The following is a 22,616-nucleotide window of genomic DNA, read 5'->3' as shown; positions in this document are numbered from 1 at the left end:
ACCTAAGGCTGACAGTTCTTACATGGTTCTAGTAAACCTGAGGCTGACAGTTCTTACATGGTTCAAGTAAACCTGAGGCTGACAGTTCATACATGGTTCTAGTAAACCTAAGGCTGACAGTTCTTCCATGGTTCTAGTAAACCTAAGGCTGACAGTTCTTACATGGTTCTAGTAAACCTAAGGCTGACAGTTCTTACATGGTTCTAGTAAACCTAAGGCTGATAGTTCTTACATGGTTCTAGTAAACCTAAGGCTGATAGTTCTTACATGGTTCTAGTAAACATAAGGCTGACAGTTTTTACATGGTTCTAGTAAACCTAAGGCTGACAGTTCTTACATGGTTCTAGTAAACCTAAGGCTGACAGTTCTTACATGGTTCTAGTAAACATAAGGCTGACAGTTCTTACATGGTTCTAGTAAACATAAGGCTGACAGTTCTTCCATGGTTCTAGTAAACCTAAGGCTGACAGTTCTTCCATGGTTCTAGTAAACCTAAGGCTGACAGTTCTTACATGGTTCTAGTAAACATAAGGCTGACAGTTCTTACATGGTTCTAGTAAACCTAAGGCTGACAGTTCTTACATGGTTCTAGTAAACCTAAGGCTGACAGTTCTTACATGGTTCTAGTAAACATAAGGCTGACAGTTCTTACATGGTTCAAGTAAACCTAAGGCTGATAGTTCTTACATGGTTCTAGTAAACCTAAGGCTGATAGTTCTTACATGGTTCTAGTAAACATAAGGCTGACAGTTTTTACATGGTTCTAGTAAACCTAAGGCTGACAGTTCTTACATGGTTCTAGTAAACCTAAATCAGACAGTTCTTACCTGGTCCGAGTAAACCTAAGGCTGACAGTTCTTGTATACTTTTTGAAATCAGCAATGGTAGTGGTAGTAACAATGGAACAGGAAGGCATTCTTTATGTTGACATAGATGTGCTATTAATTTTGGAACTGATGTAAAGCATTTATCACACTCTAGTAATTTCACGCCTGAAATAGTGATCAATATTTATTAATAGCAAAATTTCCAAACATGTGGCATTAAATATAGTTATACTACACACGGCTTGTCCTGCATATACTGTAAAACCATTTATTTTTTTCACTGGCATGTTTTTGTTGATTCAATTTGGCGGATTCTACTTACTAATGAAAATAGCAAAATTATTTATTTACAGTATAAGGGCATAAGGTGGGGATATCATAGCTTAAGATGTAGAGATGGACTACAAAGAATATGAAAGATCACTGCATAGGGTGGAAAAGCTCATTTGTGCATACAGATTAACAATATATACAAGTTGGATAGTAATCACCTAATTAGAATGTGGAAAAAAATATGAAATTTACTCACGATTCTTTAAAGAAGCAATTTAAATTCATACACAAGCAGGTGTAAAGTAGAGCATTCAATTATGCACAGCAACACAGAAACAAAAGTGTTGAAGTTATCCATGCTGTTAATTTAAGTTGAATGATGTGACTCTAATATTCACAATATCAACGTTATTGTTAATTTATTTATCATGAAAATTTCCAAATCAACCTGATAAGATGAGTTTACTTGCTAGAAATCATGACAGTACTTCCCTATTTTGCTGAATGTTTTAGGATTAATTAATACCACCACGGTCAGTAAACAGTTCTAATAGATATTTTGTTATTAAATTTATTGAAAATGTTAAACACTGATGTGAAATGTGAAAATTTCCTGCAATAAAAATCCGGGAAGCGAAGCACACCTTGGGCAAGCAGGAAGCAAATGCTGGGAAAGCAAGAGCCATCTCCTGGGAAAGTGGGAACACAAGAACCGTGGAGTTGGAGAATGTAAAATTATTTCAATTGTGTGCAGAGCAATTTATTTTCTGAGCATTCTGAGCATGATATTTAGTGCCAACCTATTTGCCTATTCAATATGCTACTATGGGTTGCAATATGATGATGCAATTACAGTATTGTAACACATACTAGTGTGTGCGAATGGTAAACGAATAGAAATATAGTAATGTAATGAGTTTAGTTTCTCACTGATTTCCAGCTCCCTGCTATATATCCCAGATATTCAATGTCAATGTTCTTAAAGCACATTTTATAATGACGTAAATATAGAATGGTCAGTTGACCATCACTTTGTGATAACTACACAGTGAATCAGGTTTTGTCAGTTGACCATCACTTTGTGATAACTAAGCAGTGAATCAGGTTTTGTCAGTTGACCAGCACTTTGTGATAACTACACAGTGAATCGGGATTTGTCAGGTGACCATCACTTTGTGATAACTACACAGTGAATCGGGTTTTGTCAGTTGACCATCACTTTGTGATAACTGCACAGTGAATCGGGTTTTGTCAGTTGACCATCACTTTGTGATAACTACACAGTGAATCGGGTTTTGTCAGTTGACCATCACTTTGTGATAACTACACAGTGAATCGGGTTTTGTCAGTTGACCAGCACATTGTGATAACTACACAGTGAATCGGGTTTTGTCAGTTGACATTGTGATACCTCTTTTATCTTGATGATAACCACTTACCTGCAGTTGTATTTTTAATTGTAAAAAGTTGCACTGTCATCTGTGATTCTGTCTGTACTCTCACTGCTAATGACATACTGTCAGCTTCAATACAATGGTGTACAATAAAACTCTGAATACATAAACAATAAGAAATTAGTTACAATCACATCATCCAAACATTATACAATTAGAACGTAGCTTTTGGTGTATAAAATAAAGATGGAAACTAGCTAGGAAACTGCTCTATGGCCATGATGCATCCATTCAATCCCTCATTTTGACAGTCAGAATTTATGGAGTATTTTAATTTTTATATTTATGAATATATGAAGAATACATTGTACATTAGTGTACTGGTTGGGCATAATTTAAGGGCATCTAAAATTAGATGAGGAGTGATATTAACAGCCATGAGAGTCTATAAAATGTCAACCACTGGTTTATTGAAATCATATTGTTAATACAAACTGACCGTGACAATATTTCTATTCAAGGCAGACAATGATGTACATGTATATACAATGTTAGCAAATAGGCATTCAATTCAATTTATTATACCAGTAGTGAGTACATACTAAATGACAGGAAGGCCAATCATACATATTGGTGCAATCTTGTGGATTGCAGAACCATGCTTTAAACTAAATCAATAAAATCTGAATGAACAAATGTACCTACCCCTTCCTGTTGTCCTTGCAACATGTGAAACGCAGCCAATTTACTGGTAACTGGTTGGTACCATACAGGATGCGTTAAGACCAGTCTATCAATTAAAGCTATTTCACGTGGTGTACTTGGAAGTTGATCAAACATTATAGCCTTTGTAAGAGTACTGTTGAATCCAACTTCAATCTCCTATGAAATAAATAAATATTATATTACTGCATCATATCACCAGGAAAATAAAACTGAACTCAAGAGTAGATTGTCACAGTGTCTTTATTGTAAGACTGCTATTAAAGTGGCAACATGGATGAGAACGTATAATTTGTTGATATTATTGTTTGATATTGTATATTGATGAATACACTGGACTAAGATTTAACATGTTGTTTTTACAACACACAAATACATTTGTAGTTCAATTAGTGAAAATAAAGCTTATGTGTATCAATCATTATTGCACATACCAAAACATACCGCATCAAAGAACATTTTTGAAAGCTGCATATAGCATCAACTAAAGTATTAAATGTATGGTTTTTGAATTAATTGCATGGAATAAAATGGTTCTCAATAATCAATGTACAGAATGCAGAACAGTTTATATTTCTGCAAGTAAATGAGTAGACTACAAACAAAAGTTTACAATGGTCTAACCATACGGTCAACCACCTATACACATATAATTCAAAAGTTAAATGGCTCGAAATTACTTCAAGGATTATAAAGGCCAAAAAGATCTATTTTTTGTTTTGTTTTTTGATCTACACATGAGTGAACAAGATATTACGCCACCAATGGAAGACACATTCTCCTCTCTTTTTGTTTCTTTGTTTTGAATGAAAAAAAAAAAATTCCAAGCCCAGCCTTTGGAACTGATGCCTGCGCCACCCAGAAACCAATAAATATTTTTGTTGGTGCAACAGTGCTTTTAATGACCCTAGTTGACCTTGCGGAAATAGAAATCATAAATTAAGCTTGATTTTATTGACATGAGTTGAACTCACAGATTAGAATCAAAAACAAGGACACTGACGTGACCTAAGTTGACCTTAGTAAAAATAGTAATTAGATCAATTCATCCATACACTAAATAGAAATACTTACTGATAAAAGAGAGATGTTACTACTACTGACATCGCTTTCATTTCCACTGTTATCAGACTGACTTCCAATAACAGTTTCATCTTCACCAGCACAGCTGATATAATCTAAAAACACATCATCGCTGCAAACAATAACATAAATCAGTACTGATAAGAGCAATGAGGTCTCTGTATGAACCAGGAAGCTCGTTTGAGTTCAGCAGTGTATATTTAGTAGATAAGCGATAAGAAAATTAACAACCATTATCTAAAGGAAGTTTATATTTACATACGTAATAGTAATGTAAACACCATTGTAGATATTATTATATTTATTTTCAATGTCATACCAATTGTAATCAAAAGATTTTGAAATTCTAATGTTGAGATAGGAATACCTTATGTACATACAACTTGTGTACTAATGTTGTAATATGTGCTCACTTGTTCAATAATGCTTAAAGAAGTTTTGCGCACACAAGGGTAAAAACCATGGTTCATGAAACTGCCTTTATAAATAGTTACTCAACTCATAATTCAAATCCCCTGTCATGATTTCAGGCTTACATTGTGTAGGGTTATATGTGAATCAAGCCTATTTTCGTTGAATGAGTCATGATATCAATGTATATTTACTGAATGGTTTGAGTGAAACACAAGAGAATACCCAACTACAGTGGCAGTCACACATCATTAATGTCAACAACATTATTTTACAAACATATATTCTATACCAAGTTTATAAAATTGCATTATTTTACAAACTGTATGATAATTACTCTTATACAAATGTATAAGTAACACTGCCCATGTAACCTGAAAAGTTAATTTTCCAGTTTACAAAGTAAAAAACAAATTATCAAGTTTACAAAGTAAAAATAAACAATTAATAATTGTTTGACCATATCTATTTCACTGTATCCATTTCACAACTTCCAGGACATGTACAAGACACATGTAAAGTGTTTTGGTGAGTCATGACAAGTATATTTTCGTATATGTTGCCACCAATCAAGTACCATGAAACTAAGGTTTAGAAAATTGTCTTTTTCAAAATTTGAATAATTTTAATTCTCAAACCTTATTGAGGAAAGCGCTCGTTTTCGTCCGGAAAAATTACATTTCTGGGTGGCATTTTTAACTGTTGATGAATGCTTTGGGTCTGGATACACTTCACATAAATCACTTAACATTATATCCAAGTCAGCTGCTATATTGCCTAAAATCTGAAATATTGGATAAATAAGAAATATAATTTATTCGGTGTATCATAATTTCATGAATTACTTGAGAAGTTATTGTTTTTAACTAGAACAAACAAGTATACAAAGAAATATATTCAAACAATAGTGGCATGCAATGTTTCAAAGTAATTAGTATAGGTGTTACATTGCTATTTTATTACATTATTACTACGTTCACGTTACGGGATCTCGGCACGTGCCGAAATTTTTAATCAGTTGTGTTTGCAGAGGGATTACAGCAGTTGTGTTCACGTTATTCAGGACCCACTTAGGACCGACTGGGCTCGTGCCGAAATCACGCTCTCACTCGTCGATCTGTTGGCCCAAACGATACGCATATGATGATAATAATAATTGTTATAGTGAAATTATATCCATTTGTTGCAATGGTGTTTATTACGAGCCATCGTGCACATGAACGGCAAAGAAGATTCGAAACACAATTATTTTTTTCACATCAATGTAAAAGGTGCAAGAAAATAGAGGTTGTAGCAGCACATAAATATGCGTCGCTAATGATGGTTTGCATTCATTACTACAGTATCCGACCATCTACTAGTATATCCGAATTTCCTGTCATCGTCATTTCATGCTAGTATCAATCAACTTATGTTTTTCTTAAATTTACCAACGAGGGCGTGATTTCGGCTCGTGCCGAGCGTTCAGGCAGCAAATCTCGGCAGGTGCCGAGTTTCGGTCCCAAGCATCCATCGGGACCGAGATCGAGTTCTTTTCGGCACGTGCCGACTCGGTCCCGACCGTTCATACACAATTTTCGGCACATGCCGACTCGGTCCCGAGTCTCAGCACGTGCCGAGATCTCTAACGTGAACGCCACTTATGTCCAGAGAGAGTGGTGTTTATGGTAATGGTCAAGAGTCTGCACACAATAAATGTATGTACAAGGAAATACAATAAATAAAATGATGAAATCACTGATGCATGTATACAAACAGACTATACCTAAACAAGGGACTGTGATTGAATGGAACAGTTTGTAATGATAAACTGATATCAATATTGCTACATTGTTAGCAAAACAGTGAAGTTTATTGCAATACTGTTTGGTTTGCTTTTCTCATGCAAAGTAAATTATATACAGGTACATTATATAACTTATGTACAAATGGCATCACATCTGTAATCTTGTGGCTGGACAGAAATTCTACCAACTTATGTCTACATGCCTCATGAGTTAGCAACACCCCAAGTTCAGATTTAAATTATTGATATCATTAATCGAGGGAATAAAGAAAAACAATACTATAGGTTATTATAAAATGGGGTCATTGTCAATGACATAGTCCCTGTTTATTTGGCAGAATTAATATTTGAGGACATACATACCGTACATGTATGTATTATTATATTTTGTCTGTAACAACCGTGAACAAAGGCATGTCAAAGCATAAAACAAATATAGTCACCAGGTGGACATTACAAATCACAAAACAAAACGTGTATTGTTCATACAAACGTTGAATAAAAAGAATAAATTTTGTGATTCAATTTTATTTATATCCCAAAACTGAGAAACAGGTAGCAGGTGAGAGAAAATGGTCACCAGTTAGCGATTCTGAACAAATAAAATCGTAAAAGAAAACAACATTCATATGCAGGGTTTGTAATTTGCGGTCATTATGCCCTAGATAAAAGCTTGACTGATACTCAGAAATAGTCAGAAATTTCCATCAGTCTAAGGCATTTTAGACATTTTGGCCCTCAAATTGAGTGCCCTCAAAATCCTGAAGTTGTTAATACCAAGTTTGAAAGAAATCAGGCTAGAAAAAAGTTCAAATGTTGCTTTTGGGGACAAAAGTGACCACCAGTCAGTCAAGGTCAACAATATGAAATTTTTTTAATTTAAATAGAATGTTTTGTTAAACCATTGGTTAGACTAAATTTAGAAACATTCCTTTACACTCTATAGTAGGAATGTCTTAAAAGCAATTAGGTTTGTGTAATATGAGATTGCCACTCAATGTATAATGTACATAGTGAAAACTTGAAACCTGCAGACATTGCATAAATTATAAATTAAATATAATCAAACTATGAGATTAATATTAACTCTTAAATTACTTTGAACATAAATTTTGTTAAATGCACAATTTGAATATTTACAATCACTTGTAAGAGAGTCAATTATAATAATTTTTACGAAACATGTGGTACTGGTTTGAACACACATATTAAATGACTTTGTACTAAATTAGAAAGAACGCTGAAATAAAAGTAAATAAAAATTTTGACAAATACTATACCTATAAATGTAAAAAGTGAGTGTAAATCTCAATATTGTGAAGTACATATAACAGGTCTCCTTTTTTTTTGCAGTGTTCTCCCCAGAAAAAATGCATACAGTATCAGCTAATTTGCATAACAATATAATTTGTTAATGCCATTATTGTATTCATTATTATGCTAAATTGGTTCTATTTTTTTTACCCAAAATTTAACAGCTTAGAACCCCTACTCAATAATGCCCTGGGGAGAACTCTGAAAAAGTCAGACATATTTTATGTACTATTATGATGAAACCAATGAAACTCTAAATTATATTAAAAGTTTCAAAATACTTGTATGAATATTCAGATCATTGCATTTATATTTAGGAACATTGGCATTCAAGAAGAATAGAATTACACCATGTGATATATCATATGTACTGATGTAGTACATTAATTTGGTTATGCTATAAATGTAGAAGAATTGAAACAGTGATTTAGAGTCAAATGTCAACATTTTCTCACAAACTATGTGTATTTAAATTACAGCATACTGTGAAACAATGCGATTACTTGTGTTTAGTCAGTTAAGATACCCTGAGCGGAAAATAAATTTGAAATATTATATACCAAAAAAGTCATAGATTAAAATGTAAAAATAGTACAACTAAATCTATAATATCATATTTGCTATATTATCAGCACATATGCGCTTATATAAATGACAGCGGTTGATCTATGGTCCAAATAAAGTTTTTATGACTTACCTCAATATAACTAGATCTTTTACGAGTTTTTCCCAGACCATCAACAGTTAACATTCTCCCCTTAGAACTGGCAGTGTCCATAATTATATACAATGAAACCCAAGTACTGCAGTTTAAATATATCTGCAATTCACAAAGTGATATATGGTAGTTGAGTCTTATGTGTTCACTTAGTGTCATACGACTGTAAAAACTGATTTTTTTAGAATCAATAATAATTTTTTACATTTAGTCACAGATGATTTAGTTAACAAAAATAAAACATAGTTGAACTCTGGTGACCTTGCCCTTTGTTATATAATATAATTCCCTTTATCATAGTTTGTTTCAATATAAATATGCATTGTCATAATTAATTTTGAATACAAACAAGTTTTGGGGTTAAACCAACAGTGGGGAATCAGTCTACCGAATGTCCTTAAAAGATGTAAATATCTTACAAAAATATTGGTGGCTTATTTGTTTAATTATTTTAAGGAACATAATTTCCAGCTTTATTGAAAGTAATTGAGATATTTTAGAATAAAAACAAATGTCTCATTGCAAAAAAAAAGTGCTGCATTTAGATGTGAATAGATTCATAAAACATGCAAGATAACAGAAAAATTTAGCTGGCTTTAGTCCAAGTATTTTGTACAGGTGTCTGTCAAAAATGAATGATTCACTGAGACAAATATGAACTGCCTCATTGTGTGACTACTGTATTATATGAAAAGTAAAAAAAAAAAACCTTTATGGATAGCTATCATGTTGCAAGCTCTGCTTTGTATGCAAATCAACTTAAATAGTTAGTTGGTGTCCAGTGGAGGGAGAAGTCAACAGTACTGTTGCCTCCTGAGAAACTACATCTTCAAACACTGCAATCTCTGAAGTGCGTTTTTAAACTAGTATTATAAAAACTCTATCATTCTGTTCTAATAGCTGAAACATATTCCTGTGAGTTTTCATTTGTCGAATGAACTGTTTGTCAAATACAGAATACATATATTTTAGAATAATTTTCTTTTTAAAATGTGGATGAAATGTTTTGCTTTTAATGTATTTTTTATGTATTGTTTTTGATTTGATAACTTTGAACAGCACAGATCTAGAAGCAGTACCTACACACGAATTGGTGACGTCATAAAATACATGACCTTCAATGGGGGTCGTTTCCTCGGTATATACGAATTGGCATATACAAATTACAATAAAGATACTTAAGACATTACACATAAGGTAAAACAAATCACGTGACAATACAATGATAATAACGGTAATAAATCCTAGCTTAACAGTTGAACAGTTGAACAGAACGCTCATATAGTCAGTCGGGTGACGCCGAGGGTCACGAACTGTGTTGCAAAATGGCCGTGTGGTTGAAACTGGGTCATGGCGTGACGGGTGAGGAAGACATCATTAAACACTCAAAATCACAATAAAACGGGGAAGTGGTTGCATATTACGGCGTAGCCAACATGGGAAATAAAAAAACGCCCAATACAAACGACATGGGTTCGAATCACACTAGATACACACTCACCAGAACCGAAGCAATCAGAAACCAGCAATCGTTTTGGCTTTTTCGTTCAACTCATCGGAACACTGGAGTAGTTAGAAAAATGAACACCACTTAACGACCAACGTCGTGGCGTGGTACACAAGCGTGCCATCAAAATAAAACAAAATTAACTTGAAAAGACAGTGGGTTCGAGTCCCGCTCAGAGCTACCGTAAAAACGTAAATCAAATAAACTGAAATCTCTCAAACCGTAAACAAGTAAACAAAGAACGTTGCAAAAAAATAATAAACCTCACAAAACTCCACCATACAAAACTGAATGAATAAATAATAAAATAACTAACGTCTTAAACTGGACGACGCGCAATTTGTTCAACAGTTTCCAGATTGTGACAAGAGATAAACAAGACCCAAGTCAAGGTAAGTTTTGTTAAAGTGTCGATGGCGTTCTCTATATTACGAAAACAATTCAGGCAACAGACGAATATCTTCTGTGGTGTTGTTGAATTTATACCGTGTCTGCGGAATTGTTGATTGAGGGTTCGAAGCCAGCAGTTAACATTTTGTTAGAAAGTTTCACAATTAAATCAAATATCCAATGATACCAGTATATTTATTTCATTATTTTAAGGTAGAGATGCACTTTATTTGTGAATTTCAATCAAAAATAGTTTTTTTCGTTTTTTATATAGATTTTTATCTAAAGAACATTCTGTGAAAATTTGACCAATGAATTCTTATTGGAACACCGTTAAAATTGCTATTTATTTTCAGGTTAAAAATAAAAAACACTCGCACGTGGCAATGTTTATGTCCAATTGGCTAATTTGCATGAGTAACCAAATAACAAGACCTGTGATTGACAATATGCAAATCGAGATTGTACGGGTCATAGTTCATTCAATTCACGCGCATGTGCAATTATTCTCAAATCAGTTCTCGCTCGCAAGCAAACCAAACATTATATTTCCTCAGCGTTTTTTCCTAATTTTTATCATTACATTATGCGTGGTGTGAAAAGAAAGAAAGGTAGAAAGAAGATTCAGATGATTTCTATGTCGGAAGAGGCAAAAGCTACACTGAAGGCATCAGCCCACCGAACGAAAAACAAATCGATGTGAGCGTCCAAACATGACTTTCCCTGAAGGCATCAATCCGAGTTTCTGATTGACTGAGAGATTTTATTTTTAAATAATTGTTCTCAAAAAATAAACTGAGTATGTGAAGAATAATTTAACATTGTTTACAGTGATAACTGCTCATAGTCGAAACGAAGCTGACCCATTCACGCTAGTCACAATAAACATCATACTCTTGAATAGGCGTCAATGACTACGGTAAAACTTAGACTCTATTTTAGGCATCAGGAATGATTGAAATGTCCGAAAATGACACCAAAATACACCTTAAAGGTCCCATTTTTTTTTCTAAATCCCATCCCGAATTTACGGCAGAATCTGGTCCCTCAAATAAGGGACACGTGAGCTTTGATTTTAACCGGATATATTGCACTGGGTCGGGGAGATACAAACTTTTGTGTATCTTTTGTCCAATGGGTACCTGTACTTCGATCATTCGCAAGTTTTGCTAGGTGGTGCGAGACAGCTTTGTTTGCAACCGGTCGAACTCCGTTTAATTCAATGAAGCAAACAACTGACAATGCTAAAATAAATTGCAGAGGTACGCTAAAATTAATTGAAAACAACCAAATAATTTCAATGAAAAATAAATCACAGAGAGAGGTAACTTGATACATTACGGTAACAACTCTTTTGACGCGCTGACCGCCTCTCCACGTCTGATGTTTTGTTTTCCTTGTCATAATACTTACTGATTGATGATTTTGTTTTGATTTTTGAGTTTTTTTAGCCTGCAACTCGGCCACGACCTTTGCTTTTTCCGTGAAAAATGGGGAAGTCTACGTCAATTTGACGGACATTCCATTTTTTTTTAAACTAACGAAGCACACTGTTTAGCACTCCCATTTTTTTTTTCATTTGCCGATTTCTATTCAGAAAAATTCGACCGCTCGAAAATGCACCTTCATTTTGCACTCTTAAAACATGTCAGATTTCCAACACAAATTATTTAAAACCGGTCGAAATTTTAAAACTTTTACGTTAGGAGCTGGAGCTCTCTTCTTGCAGGCGACCGTCGCCGGTAGTACAACAGCATGTTTTGTACGTACATCCGTCTGCGACTGTCTTAGAAAATCCCTGAATAAGGCGTTGCCAAAATCGGAAAAAATTAAAAAATGCCTCCTTAAAAAACGAACAGAATTCAAATATTTCTTTTAACAAATATGTTGCAGTGGGAAAAATGGGATTGGAAACGATGAACAAAACTTCTGTGCCTCGCGTTTCGATTCCAGGATTACGCGACTATTCATTATTGTGCGTTCGCTTCCTGGAGTTGGTTCTCAATACTACATAAAAATCATCAAGGATAAATAATTTAATATCCCACTTTGTACTCTTCACGGTAAACCATAGGCTCTGAAATACTCGTAGATTTTTTATTGAAAATACATCGAAGAGAAGCCATGATGTTTTGATCGTGATAAAAGGTCACCTTCCTAGGACCGCCCCCTGTTTAATAATTCATGAGATGACGTCATATTTACTGGGCATTGCCATGTGTTTTTACCGTCCCCATCAAAACACTGGTATGAATGACGTGTTTCTGATTTATATATTCAAGAGCAGTTGTTCTGGTCCAACGATTTTACATAAAATGTCTATGTCTATACGTTAACTTTCAATTTCAATAGTCTAGAAAGTATGACAAAGCAGTAATTCCCGGTTTAACGCGCAAATATGCAAATTAGCCTTTTTCTCGTCTTCTATTTTTGGTGAATTCTTGGGTTTTAAATTAAAATAGCTGATAGACGCTTTGGCCATTTGCCTCAAAATTTTCACACATTATTGACAAGGTGTTCCCCCTTCAAAATGCGTCCGGACAGTTTATTACAGCGAGTGGAACAAAAATAACAAGTCCGCAATTAACATGGATATATAAATTATGCAAAAATAGAAAAGAGTGAACTTAGAGGTCATGCTGTGCGACTTTGAAAGCCGTTAGAGAGATGAGTGGACGCATTTGAATTAGTAGTATACCAAGGTATCCAGTGATGTAATTTTACCCACAAACGGACTTGAAGTTTTTAAGCTAATTTTTTTAAAACCACTTTTGTCCAAAAAAGCATATTTTTGACCCAAAATCAAAAACGCATTCTGGATATTTAAAATAAAGACAAGTTTTACAAAGTTTGTATAATAAGCTTTCAGAAAATATATAACATGTTGGATATATAATACCATCTTCATTGTCTAATTACTCAATTAAAAAGCAAGCCAAATAAACTGCATCTCTACCTTAACAACTTGCAATGGTGGAAGTTGGTCAAACACGAGTTCTTACACCTAAATAAGTATCAAATATTTGTCGACACATTTATTCTCTCAACCTTGTAGAGGTGGAAATTAATTAAACAACAGGTATTTACTCACAAATATAATGGTCAATATTTGTCCATACATTCATTCTGTCAATTTAAGAACTTGTAATTGTTGGAATTAATTAAACCAGAGTTGTCTACACCAAAATAAGTCTAAAATATTTGTCCGCACATTTATTCTCTCAATTTAACAACTTGTAATGGTGTAAAATAATTAAACGAGAGCTGTCTACACCAAAATAAGTCTAAAATATTTGTCCGCACATTTATTCTCTCAATTTAACAACTTGTAATGGTGTAAAATAATTAAACGAGAGCTGTCTACACCAAAATAAGTCTAAAATATTTGTCCATACATTTATTCTCTCAATTTAACAACTTGTAATGGTGTAAAATAATCAAACGAGAGTTGTCTACACCAAAATAAGTCTAAAATATTTGTCCGCACATTTATTCTCTCAATTTAACAACTTGTAATGGTGTAAAATAATTAAACGAGAGCTGTCTACACCAAAATAAGTCTAAAATATTTGTCCACACATTTATTCTCTCAATTTAACAACTTGTAATGGTGTAAAATAATTAAACGAGAGCTGTCTACACCAAAATAAGTCTAAAATATTTGTCCGCACATTTATTCTCTCAATTTAACAACTTATAATTGTGGGAATTAATCAAACGAGAGCTGTCTACACCAAAATAAGTCTAAAATATTTGTCCGCACACTTATTCTCTCAATTTAACAACTTGTAATGGTGTAAAATAATTAAACGAGAGCTGTCTACACCAAAATAAGTCTAAAATGTTTGTCCATACATTTATTCTCTCAATTTAACAACTTGTAATGGTGTAAAATAATTAAACGAGAGCTGTCTACACCAAAATAAGTCTAAAATATTTGTCCGCACATTTATTCTCTCAATTTAACAACATGTAATTGTGGGAATTAATCAAACGAGAGATGTCTACACAAAAATAAGTCTAAAATATTTGTCCGTACATTTATTCTTTCAATTTAACAACCTGTAATTGTGGGAATTAATCAAACGTGAGTTGTTTACATCAAACTAAGTATTTAATATTTGTTGAGACATTTATTCTCTCAATTTAACAACTTGTAATGGTGTAAAATAATTACACGAGAGTTGTCTACACCAAAATTAATCTCAAATATTTGTCCACACATTTATTGTCACAATTTAACCACTTGTTAATAGTGGAAATTACTTAAACGCGACTTGTTTAATCAGTTGACATCAATGCAACTTACCCGCAGACAGTGCACAACAGAGTATCATTATTGAGCAATTATAAACAGGAACGTGTCTTGGCATTAGGGTTAGGGTCGAGTCAGGTATGGGCAACAGAATTATTAACAGGAACGTGTCTTGACATTAGGGTTAGGGTCGGGTCAGGTATGGGCAACGCAAATGGCAAACACCCAATTGGCAAGATGTACACTAACGGGTTATGCCATGTATATAGTTTACACAAGTAAAAACACAAAATTGGCAATTTTTTGGACAATTGTAACTCAATAATAGAAATATGTTGTATTTCTATATATATACACACTATATAGTCTTATCAAATGCAAACACATCCAGTCAATCCATTGTGGTCTTGTGGGTCAGTTCTCTACATAGTGATCAGGAGGACCTGGGTTCAATTCCCTTGCCTGCCCATCTTTTTCTCGCAAACACCATTTGGCAATAAAGCTAAATATGACAACAAATTATTTAATTTGCATGACTACCCACATAGCTCAGTTGATTTGTACTATGTCAGCAATGTGAGCGATCGCTGGTTCGAATCCAGTATGTTTAGTTAGATTTTTGAATGCTAGTGAAGACAGTGCTCCTATGAATAGGACTTAAATCCTAACTCCTGTGTGAAGACACTCGTGGTACAGTGGACAAGACAGTGCGCTGGGAACTCAAAGATCACAAGTTCGAATCATGGATTGGACACTCCTACAAAAGACATGAAAGACGTTAAAAACATAAACAGCGGATTCAAAAACTCAAGTCAGGAAAACAGAACACAAGAATACTACCCCACATGGACTCAAGTCGAAGTCGTCGAAGAACGAACACAGTCGAAGAACGAACACAGTTGACAGCTGTAGGTCACGTGCAACAACAGACACGAGGAGCATGGCTGATCTCCAAATGGGTCCCTTCTTTTGTATTGACCCCCTAAGGATTGCTAATCCCCCTTTCTAACTCTTCCCCCAAAAATAATATATCGCCCCTTTTAAAATGTATTGACCCACAAATTAATGAATATTCATGAGCACAGAAACTGCTACGTCATAAATAAATTAGCATAATTTAAAAAAATTTGCATAAAGTGTAGGTATTCCTTCTGGAGCTCTGCCCTTTGAACTAAACAGATTTTCTATTAGCTTCAGATCTTGATCAAAGTTAGGCACCCAGTTCATAGGAGTGCTTATATTGATTTTCTGACATCTTGTTTTCTGTAAAGATTTTATTGGTAGGTTTGCAAATGTGTATCAGACTGTGCAATCTCTCCATGAGTTGGTTTTGAAACCCAGTATGGGATTTTGAGATACATTACCAAGGATATTATTACAAGATAAATCATTTGCTTCATTGAACACATACAACAATGCATATTTCCACTGAGATCAGTGACCTTTGATGTGTATCACCAGTGATCAGTCAAGTAGAAACAGTCAAAATATTTTATCAGATTTTCTCAATTTTTGCATGATATTTTCATACAGGACATCTGTTGTTCAAACTCAGGAAAGACTTTATACTGATGAATAAGGTGACCAAGTTTGATAAAGTTTGGAATAGAATTAGTAAAGTTATTATGCACACAATAACAATTATTAACGACGACGACGACGACAATGACAACAACAACGACGACAACAACGCCGGACAAAATTTTTCCCTTAATATACCTTTCCCTTCCATCTTTGATGGTACGGGCAAGGTAAAAATGTATTTTGTTTTTATATGGTCATAATAATAAAGAAATATCTTACAGCATTGATGATTACCATGCATCACATTAAAAAACACTAAAATACTCATTTAGCTCAACATATGGATTAGAAGCACCTTGATCTTGCTAAAATCACGGCGTTGAGGGGCCATGCTAAAATCACGGCGTTGAGGGGCCATGCTAAAATCACAGTATTGAGGTATTGTACTAAATTCAGTGTTGAGGGGCTGCACTAAAATCAGTGTTATGGGGCTGTGCTAAAATCAGTGTTGTACAAATGTACTAGAATCAGTGTTGAGGGGCCATGCTAAAATCACAGTATTGAGGTATTGTACTAAATTCAGTGTTGAGGGGCTGCACTAAAATCAGTGTTGAGGGGCTGCACTAAAATCACAGTGTTGTACAAATATACTAGAATCAGTGTTGAAGGACTTTGCTAAAATTGAAGTGTCGAGGTATTGTACTAAAATCAGTGTTGAGGAACTTTGCTAAAATCACAAAGTTGAGGGACTGTACTAGAATCAGTGTTGAGGGACTTTGCCTGTTGGTGTTGAGAGACTTTGCTAAAATCACAGTGTTGAGGTATTGTACTAAAATCAGTGTTGAGGGACTTTGCGTGTTGGTGTTGATAGACTTTGCTAAAATCACAGTGTTGAGGGACTACTAGAATCAGTGTTGAGAGACTTTGCGTGTTGGTGTTTAGAGACTTTGCTAAAATCACAGTGTTGAGGCATTGTACTAAAATCAGTGTTGAGAGACTTTGCGTGTTGGTGTTGAGAGACTTTGCTAAAATCAAAATGTTGAGGGACTGTACTAGAATCAGTGTTGAGGGACTTTGCGTGTCGGTGTTGGGAGACTTTGCTAAAATCACAGTGTTGAGAGACTTTGCTAAAATCACAGTGTTGATCGAGAGGCAATACAACGTAAGAATGAACTTTTACTGAATCTTAGCTAAAATAACATGTTAGATAAAAAGATAAGTGTACAGAAAACTCAGTGTTGAACTGATTGTAACAGACAGTATAGTAGTGTGGAATACTTTATTTTCGCTGGAATTAATTTTTGCTGAAAAAGTTTTTTGGGCGTTCTGCATGGAATTTATTTTCACTGGATTTTATTTTTACGGAATCATCCCTTCCACGAAAATAACAAAAATAAATTCCAAGCAAAAATAATGTATTCTACAGTATACTGTATGATTGTACGCAATAAACAGCTGTTTTCAAGATACCAGTGCCACAATGTTTATTGTTATGTAACATAATCTTGTACAGTAGTTCTTTAAACACATAGGGATTGTTTATTTGTGATATCAGCATACTACCAACTGCAAGCTAAAACTGTGTCTTGCAACCCCTAAATCACATTTTATACTACGTGACTGTATTATAGAATCAATGGTCGAACAGTGACACAATTCAAAGCAGGCAACGGAATAAGGGGGCGTCAACGCATGCACATTCAACAACTCGAATTGGCGAAAGTCCCGATGACCACCCAGTTGGTCATGACACTTCACTTGTGTGCATACGCAGAAAGACTCGATCACGGCATACTGTTTCCTGCAATAACAACTTGTCTTTAAGGATGACGTCTTACAACCAATGGAAGCTGGTGGTCAAAAGATTAGGAATCAACGTTTGCGTTCACATTTGAGGACAATATATTATCTAATAATTTTAAAAAAAAATAGCCAGCAGTATTACTACTCGTTGTCATTTAGTTGTACGCCACAATGATAGACTTGGATAGCCAAGTTCTTAGAGTGATTAGCTAACCTCAAACAGTCATCAAACAGGAAATAAGCCATTGTTTTGCTTCTGCTGACGTTCAAGTTACTGAACTGTAAATCCGCAGTGTCGCCGCAGTGTTTTGACTAATCTCTATAATTTGCCATTGATTTTGAACTTTGAAACAAATATAAGACACATGAGGAAATTGGACTAAAAGCAGCACAGAAACGACGTGACAAGCTTAGCTAGTTTAATAATCGTCACTGTGACACTATGAATTCCAACAAATATTTTTACTACACTCAACCTCGCACAGTATTTACGAAAATAACTGTATTTCTTACCTCGTCTGTTATCTCGCCATGCAGTGGCTCTCCATAAAAAGAGTTGATTGTCGCGTCATTTCTTGTTTTTAATAATCCATATCAGAGGTACATTAATCCACGACGCAGTCCACGAGTAAGTTGTATTAACGCGGAAGCGGAAGTATCAGAACTAGCAATCTGTTCCCACAATCCACCACCCACGAACGAACTAGACCACTTAAGTAAGTGAAAAAGTTGTCACCATTTTGTTGACAAGTTAGATAGTCCAGTACGGCGACGGAGGTGGTTCACAACATGGCATTTTATAAAACCATTTTTACAATTCATTTACATTTTTACAATTCATTTTTTATTTTATAATCCCTTTCTAATAACCATTTTAGTTCTGAAATCGAATTTTAAAAAACAATTTCGATTCTGAGATGATTTTATTTTAAAAAACAATTGTTTAAATCCATTTTCGTTTTCAATATAAAATCTATTTTTGTTTTCAAAATCCGTATATATTTTTAACATCCGTTTTCATTTTTAAAATCTATTTTTGTTTTTAAAAGCCATTTTCATTTTTAAATCTATTTTCATTTTTAAAAACCATAGCAAATTTTTCATCTGAATTTACTGAAAAATCAATGTTGTTTCCCGTCTATCTATGTTTTTAATGAATGAAATTCTCATTTCGATTCGATATTCGATTTATTGTTTAAATATCATATCAACTTGACCCTGATAGTTTTTTTCTTATCTTTTTTTTATTTCCACCAGTGACGTTTCCATGGTAAGGCTTCTTTACGTACGTTATTTTCTAGACTGTACTAGTAACTTATTTAGCCGTGGTTCCGCGGCGATTTTGAGTCCATAAAGGGTACCAAAACGCAGCAGAACCACAGCTATAACTTATTCTAATCAACCTTGGAGCTCTCATATAATCAGCTGTGAGGTTGATAATCAGAAAGTTAATTTCATGCAGAAATGTAAGCTGGAAACAGATTTAAAATTGTAGTAGTCGTTTTCTCTGAATATGGGTATTAATATTCAGCACAGGTCTGGGCATAAACACGAGAGGTTTTGATTAAACCGCTCCTCAGTTTTTGTTATTTTATTACGTTCAGTTCTGACATATTTTTTTAAAAGGGGGAAACGCATGAAAGTTGTGAATAGACAATTCCTAATTTGCATATTTACCTAAATTGGCGACGTAATCGTAATAATCGCTTGACATCAAGAGATACATTTTTTATGCTGAAGAAATGTCATGTTATATACATGTAAATCAAATGAAGTATATTATATTTAAAAGAATTCTATCCTGCAATAATATTCTGCATCAGAGATAAAAAAAATGTGGTACTATATTGACGACATATGATTCGCTTCCATGAAAAAGAACAGTTTCCCATATCAATGAGTCACTGGTATGTGTGTCACTTGACCCCCCCCCCTCTATCTTCTTATATATCTGTAAAATATTATTGTAAACATTCATAATTTTTCTGTTTGGATTCCAACATTCCTGCTACTGTCATCCACGTAATATTATAAATTGCAACTTGGAATTAATTAATGTTTCTATTAGAGAGTTTAAGATTTGTGTACGTAGCGGGAACGTAACGTGTTGTTTTTTGTTTGCGTTACGTTCTCGGGTGTCAGAAAACGATCAAGTACAAGCGCCCACAACGGGAACGAAATGTAAACAGAACCATGTAAACCCGTCTCTCATTGGGCAACCATAATAATAATAGTTTATTACGCAACTGTAATCTGCTGTGGATATAGTAAGGTAAAAATAATGTAAAATAAAGCAACTAAAAATAACTACAAACTTAAAAGTTCTAATAACTACAAATAAATCAGAAAATAATAAAAATACAGTAAATAAATCAAAGTAAAGGCTCTCCCCACCCAGGGGTTTACACAGGCAGTGCTTTGTATATGGTATTTTTAAGATATAGACACAGAACAATGTTATTTTCCATAATTTTTAAAAACATTACGTCTTTGTTCTTTTCACTTGAGGTAATTTTGCAGTTTTTCAGGAGGATTTTTCATTCATTTTCAAAATGTGGGCAGCTCAAAAGTAAATGTTTTTCATCTTCATTATCGCCTTGATCACATTTTTACAAACTCTTTCTGGTGCTGGTATAACTATCCAATACTTTTTAATTCACGTCCGGAATCTCAATTAGTAGTTAGTTCCCACACAATTGACAGAGCTCTTGCTATTTCCATTCACTCTCCTGAGGTCCCAGGCCTGTTTGCCAAATTCTCTTTCAGCAGATCAATGTCATGCGTTACCATCCATCTAAATACAACAAGTCTCACCGCGGGAAATGTGGTGGTGGATTGACGAACATCTCACCGACTGAGGGCAGTATTGCATTACCAACTAAATACGTAACAAATGTATTAAAGTATTTCAGGTGTGATCCCGATAGAAGTAAACACGGAAACAATATTAGAATACGAACCTGAATACGAAGGAAGCCTATGTGAATACAGCACTAAATTTATCCGTAATTTGGTTATTCACTTGTGTGATGGTGCTGTTTCCGGTTCTTTGTTGAACCCTTCATCAGTCGAAACAGTAATTGAGTAATTTATTTAGCTTTCAGAATGTTCGACGTTATTACTTTCATTATACAATTTAGTTAAAATGCCGGGAAAGTAATTCTTCGTCGTCTGGTGTGTCGTTCTTTCACGAGTTTGTCAGTACGTAGAATAGAACTTGTAAGTTTATCTTTTAAGTTTTTATTTCTACGAAATGCAATAAGGGGAGGATTTATAAAAAAAAGTCAAAAACAACCACTTTCTGATGATTTTTAAATAATGGTTATTGTTTTATCCGGATGTAGAAAGTCAACAATTGCAGTTAGTACGATTGTTTCACACTAATTGAAAGTAACATTCTCATTGTCAATATATCTTGTTGTAGACAGAATAACAACCAACATTCTACAATCATCTCTGGCAGTACAAAAAAGACGTTTAAATTATAACATTACATAGAAACAAATAAAAAAAATTCAATTTCATCGTTCAGTGAGTACAATAGTGAATTCAGCGTGGTTATAATTTTGGTCAACACCACAGAATACAGTGCACTGATAAAATTAAGTTATCATCATTGAATGCACTTGACTCATTATGTCCAAATAAAGTATAAAAGTATGTTGATTTAAAATGAGGAAAGTGAAAATCCTTGAATGAGGAAAGTGAAAATCCTTGAAAAACAGTTTGCAAGCAAGTCTTTCAACGCTTTACGTATTATTTATTATGAACCTCATTCTATTGCCATATGAACAATACCATGGTGTCATATATCACGTCAAATATGCATTTTATCAAAAATGATTATAAATATTATCAACTTAATATTGTATGAGCTAATGTAAGTATCTGTGGCTCCATGTGGAATGCTTGTTACATTTGACAATACCTGATATTATTGTTCATTGTCTAATGTCTAAATACATGTACAAATTACACGATGTATAAAACTAACCACACAGGATGTTACAACTTTTGCTTCCTTGTGCTTGACGAGCAAGTGTTTTGTGTGGTATCAGAGATGATACTGTATGTTTTTACAGCATTTGTTTGGGGGACAGAAGACTGTGTTGCACATGTCTATTTCCATCCCCAGATATGCAGAGTTATCTCTAACAGAGATTACCCGGTACACTTCATTGACTAAAAACCCTACTATACAGACCTCGGGAGTAATAGTGTGTACTGAAGGGGTTGTTTGATGTGTAATGATGAAACCATTCATCTTGGGGTCTATGACAATTTTCCTGACATGGAGTTGAACTACCATCACTGTGCACATACGTGTAAAACACCAGTGGAGCTAAGCAGAGGAAGTATTCAGAATTGGAATGCTGTCCAGTCTACTTCAAACCTCAAGAGTTTGACTGTCTGGGTATATTAGTATATGTATAGGTATATAGTCATTCTGTCTGAAACACTGTCTAATATAGTGTTGTATGATCATCAGAAAAGACTAGGTTGACAAATTTATTCTGAGGTCTATCACTGCTCTCAATCCCCCTCATTCCTTTAAACGTGAAAACCAGAATTGGTTGCTGTGCAGACGACGATGACTCCCTTGGATAG

The 22,616-nt window shown here is 34.3% G+C and overlaps 1 protein-coding gene across 1 annotated transcript in view; it reads right to left on the bottom strand.

Moving 5' to 3' along the window:
- The window catches only part of LOC102808833 (uncharacterized), a 33,600-nt gene extending 14,906 nt beyond the window's left edge, over positions 1-18,694 (bottom strand). The window contains exons 1-7 of the mRNA XM_085490542.1: positions 18,522-18,694; positions 8,509-8,631; positions 5,350-5,495; positions 4,292-4,412; positions 3,200-3,376; positions 2,540-2,651; positions 828-992 (exon numbers count right to left, since the gene is read on the bottom strand). Coding sequence (XP_085346668.1) covers positions 828-992; positions 2,540-2,651; positions 3,200-3,376; positions 4,292-4,412; positions 5,350-5,495; positions 8,509-8,589 — 802 coding nt within the window. The 5' untranslated portion in view covers positions 8,590-8,631; positions 18,522-18,694. The remainder of the gene's footprint in view (positions 1-827; positions 993-2,539; positions 2,652-3,199; positions 3,377-4,291; positions 4,413-5,349; positions 5,496-8,508; positions 8,632-18,521) is intronic.
- Positions 18,695-22,616: the final 3,922 nt, after the last annotated feature.

Source organism: Saccoglossus kowalevskii, chromosome 2 (genome assembly GCF_978046115.1).
Source record: "Saccoglossus kowalevskii chromosome 2, keSacKowa6.1, whole genome shotgun sequence".
Classification (NCBI taxonomy): domain Eukaryota; kingdom Metazoa; phylum Hemichordata; class Enteropneusta; family Harrimaniidae; genus Saccoglossus; species Saccoglossus kowalevskii.
This window is presented reverse-complemented; position numbering and strand designations above follow the sequence as displayed.